The 14,295-nt window shown below is 38.9% G+C and overlaps 1 protein-coding gene across 5 annotated transcripts in view; it reads left to right on the plus strand.

The window, feature by feature from the left end:
• LOC114648559 (nuclear receptor coactivator 7-like) overlaps window positions 1–14,295 on the plus strand; it is a 193,516-nt gene that overhangs the window by 146,438 nt on the left and 32,783 nt on the right. For all 5 annotated transcript variants that reach the window (XM_051924804.1, XM_028797654.2, XM_051924803.1 and 2 more), the window contains one exon: window positions 5,983–6,151. In XM_051924804.1, coding sequence (XP_051780764.1) covers window positions 5,983–6,151 — 169 coding nt within the window. The remainder of the gene's footprint in view (window positions 1–5,982; window positions 6,152–14,295) is intronic.

The following is a 14,295-nucleotide window of genomic DNA, read 5'->3' on the forward strand; positions in this document are numbered from 1 at the left end:
TTGAATGTCTCTTGCTGCACAAATCCTTCCACTTTACCAAGTGTCACCGGTCTCTTTCTGTCTGCCAGCTTATCTCCCCACCCTTGAAATTACTTCAGAATTGAAGAGTTTAAAGTTCAGGATTCAAGAGAAGGGGTTATCCTCTGTCTTTCTGTTTTGTACAAACTCCATTCAGTATTCCATATCAAATGCTGGCTCAGTGCTTTTTATGTAGTGCAAACAAGAAACACTGTTTTGAGGACAGCAGTGCTTACATTTTGGGCAGAGTTAATTAAGATGGAAACTGAAGGAGAGAGCTGCCAGTATTTTTTAATTGATCTACTGTAATAGTATAGTGTTTTGTTTTTTTTTTTTTTATTTACTGAAACTAGATGGTTACAAACACGAGGTATTTATCAAGTTATGTATCTTTAATATTCTGTTTTTACACAGTCCTTCTGAGGAGTATTTAGTAGGCATGATTCAACACTCCCTGTCCCTTTCCTCATCACCAGATTAAAACCCTACTACAACTTTGTGAAACAAATTTTGGACACCCTGTTTTACTGTCTTGGGCAAATGCTAGTCTAAAAGTTCAGATATATACAGTAATTTGTAATTGCAATGATCACATTGAGCTGCAACATTAAACTCCCCCAGTATGAGTCAGCAGAGATTGCTGTTTGATTGTGACTTGTACATGTTTCTAGTATTGGTGTAATATTTTTGTATATTTGACTTCCTCTAATAATCTTAATAGATTCAAAAATCACCTGGGTAACATATTTATAAATGTTCATGCAATATGAAAATGCTATATATTCAGAATTATTATAAATAAGACGCTCAATTAACTTCCTAAACATAAAATACAAACTCAAACTCAAAATTAAAATAAAAAGGTCAGTAATGCTGTTTACCCCATAACTGAAGCATGAAAATTGAATAATTCGCACAAAAGAAAACTACAAAGGCTTCTGTTTTAACTTCTGCTTGTAACATTTCATCATAGAGAGCAGAGATGGTAAAATAGACAGTTGAAGTATTACATTGTATAGACGTGTTGCTTTTAGTGTGAATTACTGGTTAGTAATCTCACCACTTATAAAGTAAAGTATTTTTAGGGTGCAAGTTAAGTAAGCAAGAGTGTGTTTTGCAATATTTAAGCAATGGGAGCAGTTGTCTCCTGATACTTCTCTGCTTAGTTTATGGAACTTTGCTTGGCAGGGATGTGTTTTGCTAGTGAGACAGAAGGACACGATGCAGGAGCTGCACTGTTTGGATGACCTCTTCATATGCAGTAATTGTATTTATCTTTAAATGTTGTACTGCTTTGAACTGTCATCCCTGGTAAAACCAAATAATTTACAAGAAGCAGCACTAACTCTCCTGTTCTAAGCTCATCCTCCTTGTATCCTTGCTACATTTTTATTCAAACACTGACCATCGCCACGCAATGTGGGTGGAGTCGATGTAGTTATGCTTAGAAAGAGTGGTGAACATTTTGCACCTTTTCTTTAATGCTCAGAAAAAAGTTATGTAAACCCAGAAGTGATCAACAACTGCAAAATTGGCTTTTGCAAATTGATGTTCCTTAAATATTGTATCGAATACAAAATTCTCTGTATTGCTCAGCCCTCCATTGGTCCTGGCCTAAAGTGCAGCTAGTGTTTTAAATAGTATAATAAGTTATGCAAAAACTAGTTTTACTTCATGCGCATTCAAACCTAAATTAAACAGAGCATGAAAGCACTTATTATCACTTGTAAAGTACAACCTTCACAGTCTATTAATTTACCAATGCATTCTAATATATCTTTGTAAGCATACATGACATTTTCTTTTTTTTTTTTTTTTTGCGTTAACTAATTAAATTTTAATATTAGCTAGTTAGGAACCTGTGTTTATAGATGATTATATACTGGAATTTATTTCTTCACTAAATGCTTAGTACAGAATTGATGTTGCATGTAAAAATGTGTGTTATTGATGAAAGCACAGGGATTTCTGGCATAGGTTACCTTTGACTGTAGTTCACTAACACAATTTAAAGACATGCATGTTCGATTGATACCAATAGTGATTCTCATGGTAAGCACATTTGTGAACATGAAGTGAAGTGCCCTTGGATAATTTTAAATTAAATCTTAATGGAAGAAGATGTTTGTGGGGATTTTCATCAGTTAAGAATTTTTTCACTGTGTCATACTTCAAAGTGTTTAGTAAACATGACTCCAATTAATCTGTAAATTATTCATTAAGATGATCCTTTACTTCATCTCCGTATATACTGTATCATCTTCTTCTTCTGGCTGCTCCTGTTAGGGGTTGCCACAGCAGATCATCTTCTTCCATATCGTCCTGTCTTTTTCATCCTTCTCTGTTACACCCACCCCCTGCATGTCCTCTCTCACCATATCCATAAACCTTCTCTTAGGCCTTCCTCTTTTCCTCTTTCCTGGCAGCTCTATCGTTCACATCCTTTTCCCAATATCACTAGCATCTCTCCTCTGCACATGTCCAAACCAACGCAATCTCACCACTCTGACTTTGTCTCCCAACCGTTCAACCTGAGCTGGCCCTCTAATGTACTCGTTTCTAATCCTGTCCATCCTTGTCACACCCAGTGCAAATCTTAACATATTAAACTCTGCCACCTCCAGCTCTGTCTCCTTCTTTCTGGTCAGTGCCATTGTCTCCAACCCATATAACATAGCTGGTCTCATTGCTGTCCTGTAGACCTTCCCTTTCACTCTTGCTGATACCAGTCTGTCACAAATCACTCCTGACACTCTTCTCCACCCATTCTGTCCAGCCTGCACTCTTTTTCACCTCTCTTCCACAATCCGTGTTACTCTGAATTGTTGATGTCAAGTATTTAAACTCATCCACCTTCACCATCTCTAATCCCTGCATCCTCGCCATTCCTCTAACCTCTCTCATTCACACACATGTATTCTGTCTTGTTCCTACTGATCTTCATTCCTCGCCTCTCCAGAGCAAACCTCCAACTCTCCAGGGTCTCCTCGACCTGCTCCCTACTCTCGCTACAGATCACAATCTCATCAGAAAACATCACAGTCCACGGGGGCTGTCTAATCTCATCTGTCAACCTGTCCATCACCATTGCAAATAAGAAAGGGCTCAGAGCTGATCCGTGATGTAATCCCACCTCCATGTTGAATGCATCCGTCACTCCTACTGTAGTTCTCAGCACTGTCACACTTCCCTCGTACATATCCTGTACAACTCTTACATACTTCTCTGCCACTCCCGACTTCCTCATATAATACCACAACTCCTCTCGAAGCACCCTTTCATATGCTTTCTCCAGGTCCACAAAGACGCAATGCAACTCCTTCTGGGCTTCTCTATACTTCTCCATCAAAACCCTCAGAGCAAACATTGCATCTGTTTTGCTCTTTCCTGGCATGAAACTATACTGCTGCCCACTAATCATCACCTCACTTCTTAACCTAGCTTCCACTGCTTTCCCATAACTTCATGCTGTGGCATGTCAATTTTGGCCCCCTGTCGTTACTACAGCTCTGCACATCTCCCTTATTCTTAAAAATCGGTACCAGTACACTTCTTCTGCACTCCTCATGCATCCTGTCACTTTCCAAGATTCCCTTAAACAATCTGGTTAAAAACTCCACTGCCATCTCTCCTAAACACCTCCATGCTTCCACAGGTATATCATCTGGACCGACATCCTTCCTATTCTTCATCCTGTTCATAGCTGTCCTTACATCCTTCTTTCTAATCCTTTGCACGTCCTGATTCACTATCTCTTCGTCATCCAACCTTCTCTCTTTTTCTCTCTCTCTCATATGATCTTCATTCACCAGCCTCTCAAAGTACTCTTTCCATCTGCTCAACACACCCTCCTCACAGTACATTTCCATCTTTATCCTTTATCACCCTAACCTGCTACACATGTTTCCCTGCATGGTCCCTCTGTCTAGCCAATCGGTACAGGTCTTTTTCTCCCTCCTTAGTATCCAACCTCTCATACAACTTGTCATACACCTTTTTTTTAGCCTTCGCCACCTCTCTCTTCACCTTGCGCCTTATCTCCTTGTACTCTTGTCTACTTTCTGCATCTCTCTGACTATCCCACTTCTTCTTCAATATCCTTTTCCTCTGTATAATCTCCTGTACTTCCCCGTTCCACCACCAGGTTTCCTTTTACTCCTTCCTCTGTCCAGATGTCATGCCAAGCACCATTCTTGCTGTCACTCTTACTACTTCTGCTGCAGTTGCGCAGCTGTCTGGTAACTCTTCACTGCCACCCAGTGTCTGTCTTATCTCCTCCTTAAACTCAGCCTTGCAGTCTTCCTTTTTCAACTTCCACCATTTGATCCTTTGCTCTGCCCCCCCTCTCCTCCTCTTTTTATTGATCTCCAACATCATCCTACAGACTACCAACCTATGCTGCCTAACTACACTTTCCCTTGCTACCACTTTGCAGTCTTTAATCTCCTTCAGATTGACTCTTCTGCATAGGATATAATCTACCTGTGCGCATCTTCCTCCACTCTTGTACATCACCCTATGTTCCTACCTCTTCTTAAAATACATATTCACCACAGCCATGCCCATTCTTCTTGCAAAATCCACTATCCTCTGACCTTCTTCATTCCTCTCCTTGACACCATACCTACCCATCACCTCCTCATCTCCTATGTTCCCTTCAACAACATGTCCAATGAAATCCGCTGCAATCGCCACTTTTTGTCCCTTGGTACACTGTCCATCACCTCATCCAACTCACTCCAGAAATCTTCTTTCTCATCCATCGATCACCCAACTTGCGGGGCATATGCACTAACAACATTCATCATCACATCTTCAGTTTCCAGCTTCATAATCATTACTGTCCGACACTCTTTTTCACCTCCAAAACACTCTTGACATACTGCTCCTTTAGAATAATCCCTATCCCATTTCTCCTCCCATCCACACCATAATAGAACAATTTGAATCCACCTCCGATCCACCTGGCCTTAGTCCCCTTCCATTTAGTCTCTTGTACGCACAATATGTCAATCAACATTCTCTATACTCATACATATAAGTCGGGTCTTGAAACCTGAAAAATCGATCATAAAATCAGACCCCGACTTATACACCCGTTCAAAAATGCGACGCTTAAATTTTTTTTTTTTTTTTTTAACATCCAGTCTCAAACCAGTTACATCAAATTTTGTTGCAGCAGCGCAGTTACCAATTTCTTTTGCCAGTTCAACGATGTTTAATTTAAAACCAGCTTCAGATTTTCTTCTGATCGAACACTCCATCGTAGATAAGGGATGCTCTTACAATAAAAGGTGTATGAGAGTGTGAGATACAAAAGACACAAATCGGTGAAAACATTGTTTCAGAATAGTTCGGGTGTTACTGTGTGGTCACGTAGGCACAATAGAGAGAAAGAGAGAGAAAGAGGTTAGGAGCACACGCTGATACAGTGCATTGCCGCACTCACATAGAAAAAAAAGGCAGTGTGATCCGTGGTTACTCTCTCAGGTGAGTGTTAGCATATCATAATCTCTTGGACTAATAGCGTGAGTTTTCCGCATTCGACCTTTATGACTGACATTATAAAATACTAGCAATTATACAATAAAATCAAGTCCCGACTTATCTGCGAGTATATATGGTAATTGTATAAGCATATATACAATATATTTTTTTTTTCTTTTTGAGGCCTCACAATTCTCAGAAAAATTAAATTTACCATTTTGGGAAACTGATAACTGTTTTCTCACAGAGTAATCAATTAATTTAAAAAGGGAACTGATTTCTAATTAAGAAATTGATTTGATCAAAAAAGCTTGTTACCATAGTAGGGTCCCAGTATTGAATTTGAGTTTAGCTCAGTTGTTGTTTTCTCGATTTGTTGTAATGTCAGTTTCCATGGTTTTCCAACTTTTATGTGTAATCCTCTGGAATAAATTATACTTTTATTTCTGTGACTAATGAGCCCTTACCTTTCTTTAGATATGATACCTTCAAAGGAACAGACGAGCAAAAAACCTCCCATGTTCCTTTGTTTTAAAGTGGGAAAACCTATGAGGAAGAGTTTTGCAGGTCTTAGCAGTGTGCCAATGCAGCATTATATAAGAAGGGGGAAACAGCCTGAATATTGGTTTGCTGTCCCACAAGAGAGGTAAATCTTGTAAAATAATTCTTATTTGTCTTCAACATATTTATTTGAATATAACTGTTGTCATTATTCTTTGTGCTACATGTTACTATGTAAATATCACAGTATGGTACATTTGAGCTTGATAGTGATAGTGGAACCTTAGACTTAAACCGCAAAATGGCGTTAAGTAAAATAACAGCAATATGCAAAATGTGTATTATATGATTATACTATCAGTTAATAAAAAGAAGTTACTAAGAAGTTACTTTGTCCTTTCTCCTTACATTTGTATTTATAGATAGATACTTTATTAATCCCAAGGGGAAATTCACATACTCCAGCAGCACCTTACTGATACAAAAAACAATATTAAATTAAAGATTGATAATAATGCAGGTAAAAACAGACAATAACTTTGTATAATGTTAATGTTTATACCCCCGGGTGGAATTGTAGAGTCGCATAGTTTGGGGGAGGAACAATCTTCTCAGTCTGTCAGTGGAGCAGGACAGTGACAGCAGTCTGTCGCTGAAGCTGCTCTTCTGTCTGGAGGTGACACTGTTTAGTGGATGCAGTGGATTCTCCATAATTGATAGGAGCCTGCTGAGCGACCGTCGCTCTGCCACAGATGTCAAACTGTCCAGCTCCATGCCAACAATAGAGCCTGCCTTCCTCACCAGTTTGTCCAGGTGTGAGGCATCTTTCTTCTTAATGCTGCCTCCCCAGCACACCACCGCGTAGAAGAGGGCGTTCGCCACAACCGTCTGATAGAACATCTGCAGCACCTTATTGCAGATGTTGAAGGATGCCAGCCTTCTAAGGAAGTATAACCGGCTCTGTCCTTTCTTACACAGAGCATCAGTATTGGCAGTCCAGTCTAATTTATCATCCAGCTGCACTCCCAGGTATTTATAGGTCTGCACCATCTGCACACAGTCACCTCTGATGATCACGGGGTCCATGAGGGGTCTGGGCCTCCTAAAGTCCACCACCAGCTCCTTGGTTTTGCTGGTGTTCAGGTGTAGATGGTTTGAGTCGCACCATTTAACAAAGTCATTGATTAGGTCCCTATACTCCTCTTCCTGCCCACTCCTGATGCAGCCCACGATAGCAGTGTCATCAGCGAACTTTTGCACGTGGCAGGACTCCGAGTTGTATTGGAAGTTCGATGTATATAGGCTGAACAGGACCGGAGAAAGTACAGTCTCTTGTGGCGCTCCTGTTTTGCTGACCACAGTGTCAGACGTGCAGTTCCCAAGATGCACATACTGAGGTCTGTCTTTAAGATAGTCCATGATCCATGCCACCAGGTATGAATCTACTCCCATCTCTGTCAGCTTGTCCCTAAGGAGCAGAGGTTGGATTGTGTTGAAGGCGCTAGAGAAGTCTAGAAACATAATTCTTACAGCACCACTGCCTCTGTCCAAGTGGGAGAGGGATCGATGTAGCATATAGATGATGGCATCCTCCGCTCCCACCTTCTCCTGATATGCAAACTGCAGAGGGTCGAGGGCATGTTGAACCTGTGGCTTCAGGTGGTGAAGCAGCAGCCTGTCCATGGTCTTCATCACATGTGATGTCAGAGCAACAGGCCAGAAGTCATTCAGCTCACTAGGACGTGATACCTTTAGGACTGGGGTGATGCAAGATGTTTTCCAAAGCCTCGGGACTCCCCTGTTCGAGGCTCAGGTTGAAGATGCGCTGTAGAGGACCCCCCCCAGCTCCGATGCACAGACCTTCAGCAGTCGTGGCGATACTCCATTTGGACCCGCTGCTTTGCTGGCAGGAAGTCTCCTCAGCTCTCTGCTCACTTGCGCTGTTGTAATTATGGGTGGGGATGTCTCTTCTATGCTGGTATCAGCAGAAGGATGTGTGGAGGGGTGCAGTACTCCGAGGTGAGAGTGAGAGTGGGTTAGGGTGGTCAAACCTGTTCAAGAAGTTGTTCATTTGGTTTGCTCTCTCCACGTCTCTCACGATGGTGGTACCCCGCTTCGAGCTGCTGCCAGTGATGATCTTCATCCCATCCCACACTTCCTTCATGCTGTTGTTCTGCAACTTCTGCTCCAGCTTTCTCCTGTACTGCTCCTTCGCCGCCCTGAGCTGGACTCGGAGTTCCTTCTGCATGCGCTTGAGCTCATGCTGATAACCGCCTTTAAAAGCCCTTTTCTTCTGGTTCAAAAGGCCCTTGATGTCACTTGTAATCCAAAAAAAAAAACCTGTATATTCTGTGTTAATCCATTTTGGTTAGGAAACACGATTGTATTTCTGAATGTCTTTACTACAACACCACCATTTATTTATATAGAAAATGTTCTTCATATTTAAGTGCAGTATTTTAGAAGTAGTTTGAAAAACGGTAAAATGGAAGAATCCTTAGTTTGTTTTCAATCATTAACATAGTGTATGTTATCAAATCAGACAACGTTTACTATGGTCGGATAGTCAGAGAGCAGAGGAAAACAAAAAATTGTAGCTGGAGAGATGATGGAGAAACAACCTCTAGGGGTTCCAACATCAAACATTTATCTGAAGTGCAAATGGTATGCAAGCAGGCTAGTTCTGTCAACCATTTATCACAAAGCTGCTTTCTGAGAGTTGGAATGAGCATGCTGGTGCCCCAGCTTAATATACAGGGTGGATGGTTACCTGCAACGTTTTACAGCAAATGTATGTTTCGTTTTGTTGTACTCAAGAGCATAGCACTCTTCTATAACAATATAAATACAATCAGCATCTTGGATGAGAATAATTTAAAGAATTATGTCATGTTGATGCATCATGTTTTTCCAAAGTTCACGCAATATCTTATCAAAAACAAACTGATATGTGGCATTAATATTGTATTCTCAAATTTCGTTTTCAAACTCAACTTCGATCCCTCCAATTAGTTTCTCTGTTAAAATAATCATCAGTCTGACTTTAAGAGTTATTCTGAGGTGCAATATGTCATACACATTTAGTTGACCACAGCCAGTGTTCTGTGTATACAATACAGGTGCATTAAAATTTGTTATGCTTGGACCATTAAGAGGCTCCTCATTTTAGTAAAGGTAAGGTTTAGGTTTTTAAAACATGTTCACACTGTGCCATTTTTGGGCTAATATTAGTAAGGAGCATTTTCACAACCTCCAATATACCTGTTAGTAGTCTAGAGCAGTGGTCCCCAACCTTTTTGACAGCAAGGACCACTTTATTAGATGCAAATTTTTCCACGGACCGGTTTGGGGTCTGTTTTATACACAATTTGCATAACATTTCTATTATTATTAAGTTATTAAGCAGTTCGCATACGTTTGCAACCTGAGATTTTTCTTCTTTTTTTGCATATAACAAAGACATATGCTTTGCATTTGCCATTCCAACAGATTGCACATCACAAACATTAACACTGTTATCGTTTTTTTCGTGTCTGCCGTTTCTGTAGGAGGGTGACAATGAGTTAAATTCCAATGGATGTTTTTCAAATGTTGACAAGCCATAAGCAAAAGGTATCACTGAAAACCACAGAAAACAAAAACAGCAAAAAAAAAACCAGAATTTTGTTTACAATGTTTCTGTTTGGGGATCGTTGTGCAAACATGCACATCTGAGCTGCGACCACAGATCTAACTGCTCTGTGGATGATTCATTCAGGCATTTCAAGGTCACTTCGTTGTAATGAAAGCATCTGCTGAATGTACTTCGTAGTAACGCGATTTCTATAGACTCGTGTCATATGGGGAAACTGTCGGGACCATAACAATACTTTGTTGTAATACTCTCTCACCTCGGTCTCTCTCCTCTCTCTGCGCCGCTGCAAAGCCCCACCCGCCAAGCGTTCTGAAAAGTCTGAGTGAGTCTCCGTTGCCGGCAGTTCTCTCGCGGCCCGGCTGTCAGACGGCTGCGGCCCGGTGGTTGGGGACCCCTGGTCTAGAGTACAGTTCTGTTAACGGTGAGCTTCTTATTTTTTTTATTGAATTTATTTCTGTGACAGCATAAGGCACGATCCATTTCCTAAGTTTGAACATATGAAAATTTGTGATAGAAGCATTGTTGGAACATTCAAGCTATCATGTGAGCAACTGCTGAATATTTTAGGATGTTTTCTCAGTGGTAAGGTAGTTTTTTGTGTCAAAGTTGTAAATTTCATAAATGCATCACTATTTGTTAGATATTGCAGGCTGACTAGTAAACAGTCTGTTATTGTGCTGTCTCACTATTACCAGCCTAAAAGTAGTTTTGCCTGAAAACAAAGGTCCATGTTTATAAGTGACTCCATGATGCTTTCTGCGTACAGCACAGTATATTCTCTGACTTGGCTGTGATGCTGTCTCCTCACTGTAGTCATCGCTACTTTGTAGAATATTTTATCTGCTAAAATTTTTTTTTCAGTATTTAAAAAAGTTATTTTCTATTTGTTTTTGCCATAATGCTTCTTGTAATTATGATTACGTATATACTCGAATATAAGCCGAGGTACCTAATTTTACCTACAAAAACTGGAAAAACTTATTGACTCGAGTATAAGCCTAGGGTGGGAAATGCAGTAGCTACTGGTAAGTTTCAATAATCAAAATAAATACCAATAAAATTACCGTACATTAATTGAGGCATCAGTAAGTTAAATGTTTTTGAGTATTCAAAGAAAAACAGTAAAATAGCTCTGTAAGTGGAGAAGAGGGTCAACAAAAACAGTATGGTATCTCTCTCGCTCGTGCGTGTGTGTCTCTCTTGCTCTCGCTCTCTCGCTTTCTGTCGGGTTGGCAGGGTCAGCGGGACCTGACTCGAATATAAACCGAGGGTGACGTATTTCAGCACATTTTGGGTGCTGAAAAACTCGGCTTATATTCGAGTATATACAGTACTTTCACTTGTAACTCGTATTGAAGCAATAATGGAACTGTTCTCCTTGTCTTCTGTTTTGTTTATTTTAATTTGTAACAAGTATGCATTATTTTCTTAAGTTATATTGCAGTAAATGACATGCAGATACTATTCTATTTTGCCATTCTCGCCCTCACTGCTTCAGTTGCTTTACAGTTAAGCAAGAGAAACAATAGTGTTGCTTTACAGATTTGCTTCACAGTTTTGCTCCATTGCTCACAAGTGTGTGTGTGTGCATACATGCACACCCATTAACTAAAAGCGAGAGTGAGGTTGAGTTTAATGTTTTTGTGAGTTGGTGATATGCATGTCTTCTTTGCACTGTGATGACCTATTGTATCATATTTAGAACTTTGTTCATTATTTTGGAGCCTGCCTAACCTATCTGTCCTTGAAATTCACAATTCATGATACATGGCACCGTGTCTGATGTCATTTTTGCTGGTCTTCCCCTTTGTAAGCAGCGCGGATGCGTCAAATTTAAACCAGGCTTGGGGAGTGGTTGTTACAGCAGTCTGGCATGCTGTAACCAGCTGACTATAAAAGCAACACCAAAGATAAAATTGTTCATGAAGATTTGTGTCTTTTTGTTTTTATCAGATTGTGTTTGATCAGGAAAATATTGTATGGTCCAAAGATCCAAAACCTCTGCTAGTCTATTGGACTATGTGATTCTGTTGTTTGGCATCAAAACCTTGTAGTCCCTGGTGTCTGTACTAGTACGGGAGAAGGATATCTCCTTAGTACTTGGTGACACAAAATAAACTGACATGGTGCTTGTTTCTGCAGTATTTGTTAAAAGAAGCTACAAAAGTTAAACATTCATTTGTCATAGCTAAAGGCAGCACTTGAAATATGGTCATTGGATGTCTCCATTAAATATGTAACAGAAGGTAGCACTTGGAGTATAGTTATGGATGGCATAATTAATATAATATATAAGTTTTACACAAATTAATGTTCATGTTGTTTCTATTATTCTAGTTTGTGTAATACCTTATGGTCCTATCTTAATCCCTTGGGCAAAATTTCAGTCTCCGGAATTGCTTTAACCCATGAGAGTACTTTGGTCAGGTAGCATTGGCATAGAGTGCCACCACAGAACATTGGAAAACGAAAACAAAGTTAAGGAACTTATTAGTAATCTTAAAAAAAAAAAAACATTTTTAGGGATTACATTTTATGAAAACAGACCTATAAGTTTGCTATTAATGTATCCATGGTGTAAAATATGTGATAGTGCAGTATTAATTGTAATCTTTTACCACAGATGCACTATAAATAAATTAATAAAAAGTCAAAATTAAAAGAAAAATGGCTTTAAGCAGTTTTTTTGAAATTTTCAGCAGGACTAGCCTCATACACCTCCTACCAACATTTTTTTTTCCAGATTTTAGGCGAATAAAAGCAAAAGACTGCCTCACCAGATCTTTTGTGCTTCTTTCTCAGAACATTGAGCAAGACAGTATTTAAAGATCTGAGAGTAAGATTAGGGATTTATGGGGATGTTATGAAATTTAAGAAGGGAACCTTTCCTAATAGGGAGTGCATTGCAAAAGTCAAGGTGGCTAAAAACAAGCATATGTTATTTTTTCAGCATCATTTTGCTATTCTCCTTTAAAAGAAAAACTAAATTTTATTCATATGATCAAGATATGTTTTAAAATTGAGTTCTTTATCATTCTAGTATTACTTTTGCTTTATTCCTTGTGATTGAATGTCTGTGCATGAGCATTTCTTGCAGTGTACTCAAATAGTGTTACATTGTAGCAATGTTTACTTGCTTCTGAACAGCTTGTATTGCATAAATATTTATTTATTACATATCATAATGATTTGCATTATTCTCCTTCCACATGTTTTTAGGGCCTAGTCTAAATATAAATAAAAGCTAGACGTTTAATTGTAGACTCCTTTGTACAACCACAAGTACAACTTTCTCACTGTTCGCGTGTGTGTGTGTCTATACAGTATGTATGTATGTATGTATGTGTGTGTGTGTGTGTATATATATATATATATATATATATATATATATATATATATATATATGTATGTATGTATGTATGTATGTATGTATGTATGTATGTATGTGTATGTATGTGTGTGTGTGTATATATATATATGTATGTATGTATGTGCTTGTCAAAAATTGTATTGCACCGAATATGTCTTAGAAAAGGAATAAATAGTAAATATTTTTTGTAAACCAACTACACTTTCTGTTAATGTTAACAATCTCTGTCCACTGACACGTTAAAGTGACTTTTTAAACAACTTTATCATCATTAAACTGCATAATATTTAAACTAATAAATAATAACAATAAAATAAATAATAGTATTATTACTGATAGTTGCACCTGGGCTTGAAGTCTTGCAGTAATAGTGCATTACACAGTATTCACCAAATTAAAATAAAATACAACAAGTGCAACTTGGTGATGACATCTTTACCAACTGAACCATCATTTAGGCAAACTGCATTAATATGGACCTTGCTTCAAGCTAAGCTATACTGGGAAGAAAACAACAAACTATATGTCGAGAACAAAGTCAACATTTCCACTTTATTCTCGCCGTTTATGTCGAGATTAAAGTCGACATTTCCACTTTATTCTCATAGTTTACTTCATAATTAAAGTAGAATGTCGTAAACTAAACTTCTTCCTAAAATCAATGTTTAATCAATTACTTAATTTACCCCGTCATAAATTAATGCAGCACATTAAATGCTTTGTGTTACGTTCCCCGACCCAGTGGTTAATCACTACGCTTCTTAAACTGACTTCCTCCGCACTAAGAGAAGACAGCGATCACCATACAGAATTCATTCACTTCATGATATTCCTGCTTTCTGAAAATTTAGAATGCTAAGATAAATACTTGATATCATTTTCATGATGAAATGCATTAAAGCAGGTATTACACATGCACGGTAGTGAGGCGGTAGTGCTGCTCCCTCGCAGTAAGGGGTCCCCAGGTGTATGTTCAGTGTAGAGAACTTTATGGCAGGTGTGACGAGGCTCCAAAAAACGTCTTTGTGAAATTAAAACTAGTTATAAACTAAGCCCACGGAGTGTTCAGAACTTTAAAAATATCTTCATTATACATGTTTAATTATGCTATCCATTCAGAGTTGCACCCATCTCTGAACGAGTCGCCAGCACATCGCAGAATGAATACAAGCAAAACATACACTAGCAGGGACAATATAGCACAACAAAACCCCACATCCTACATGACTTTGAAAGGAAACTGAAGCACGCCGAGTAAACCCACCAGAAAAACATGCAAATGCAA

The sequence above is a fragment of the Erpetoichthys calabaricus genome, chromosome 3 (genome assembly GCF_900747795.2).
Source record: "Erpetoichthys calabaricus chromosome 3, fErpCal1.3, whole genome shotgun sequence".
Classification (NCBI taxonomy): Eukaryota; Metazoa; Chordata; class Cladistia; order Polypteriformes; family Polypteridae; genus Erpetoichthys; species Erpetoichthys calabaricus.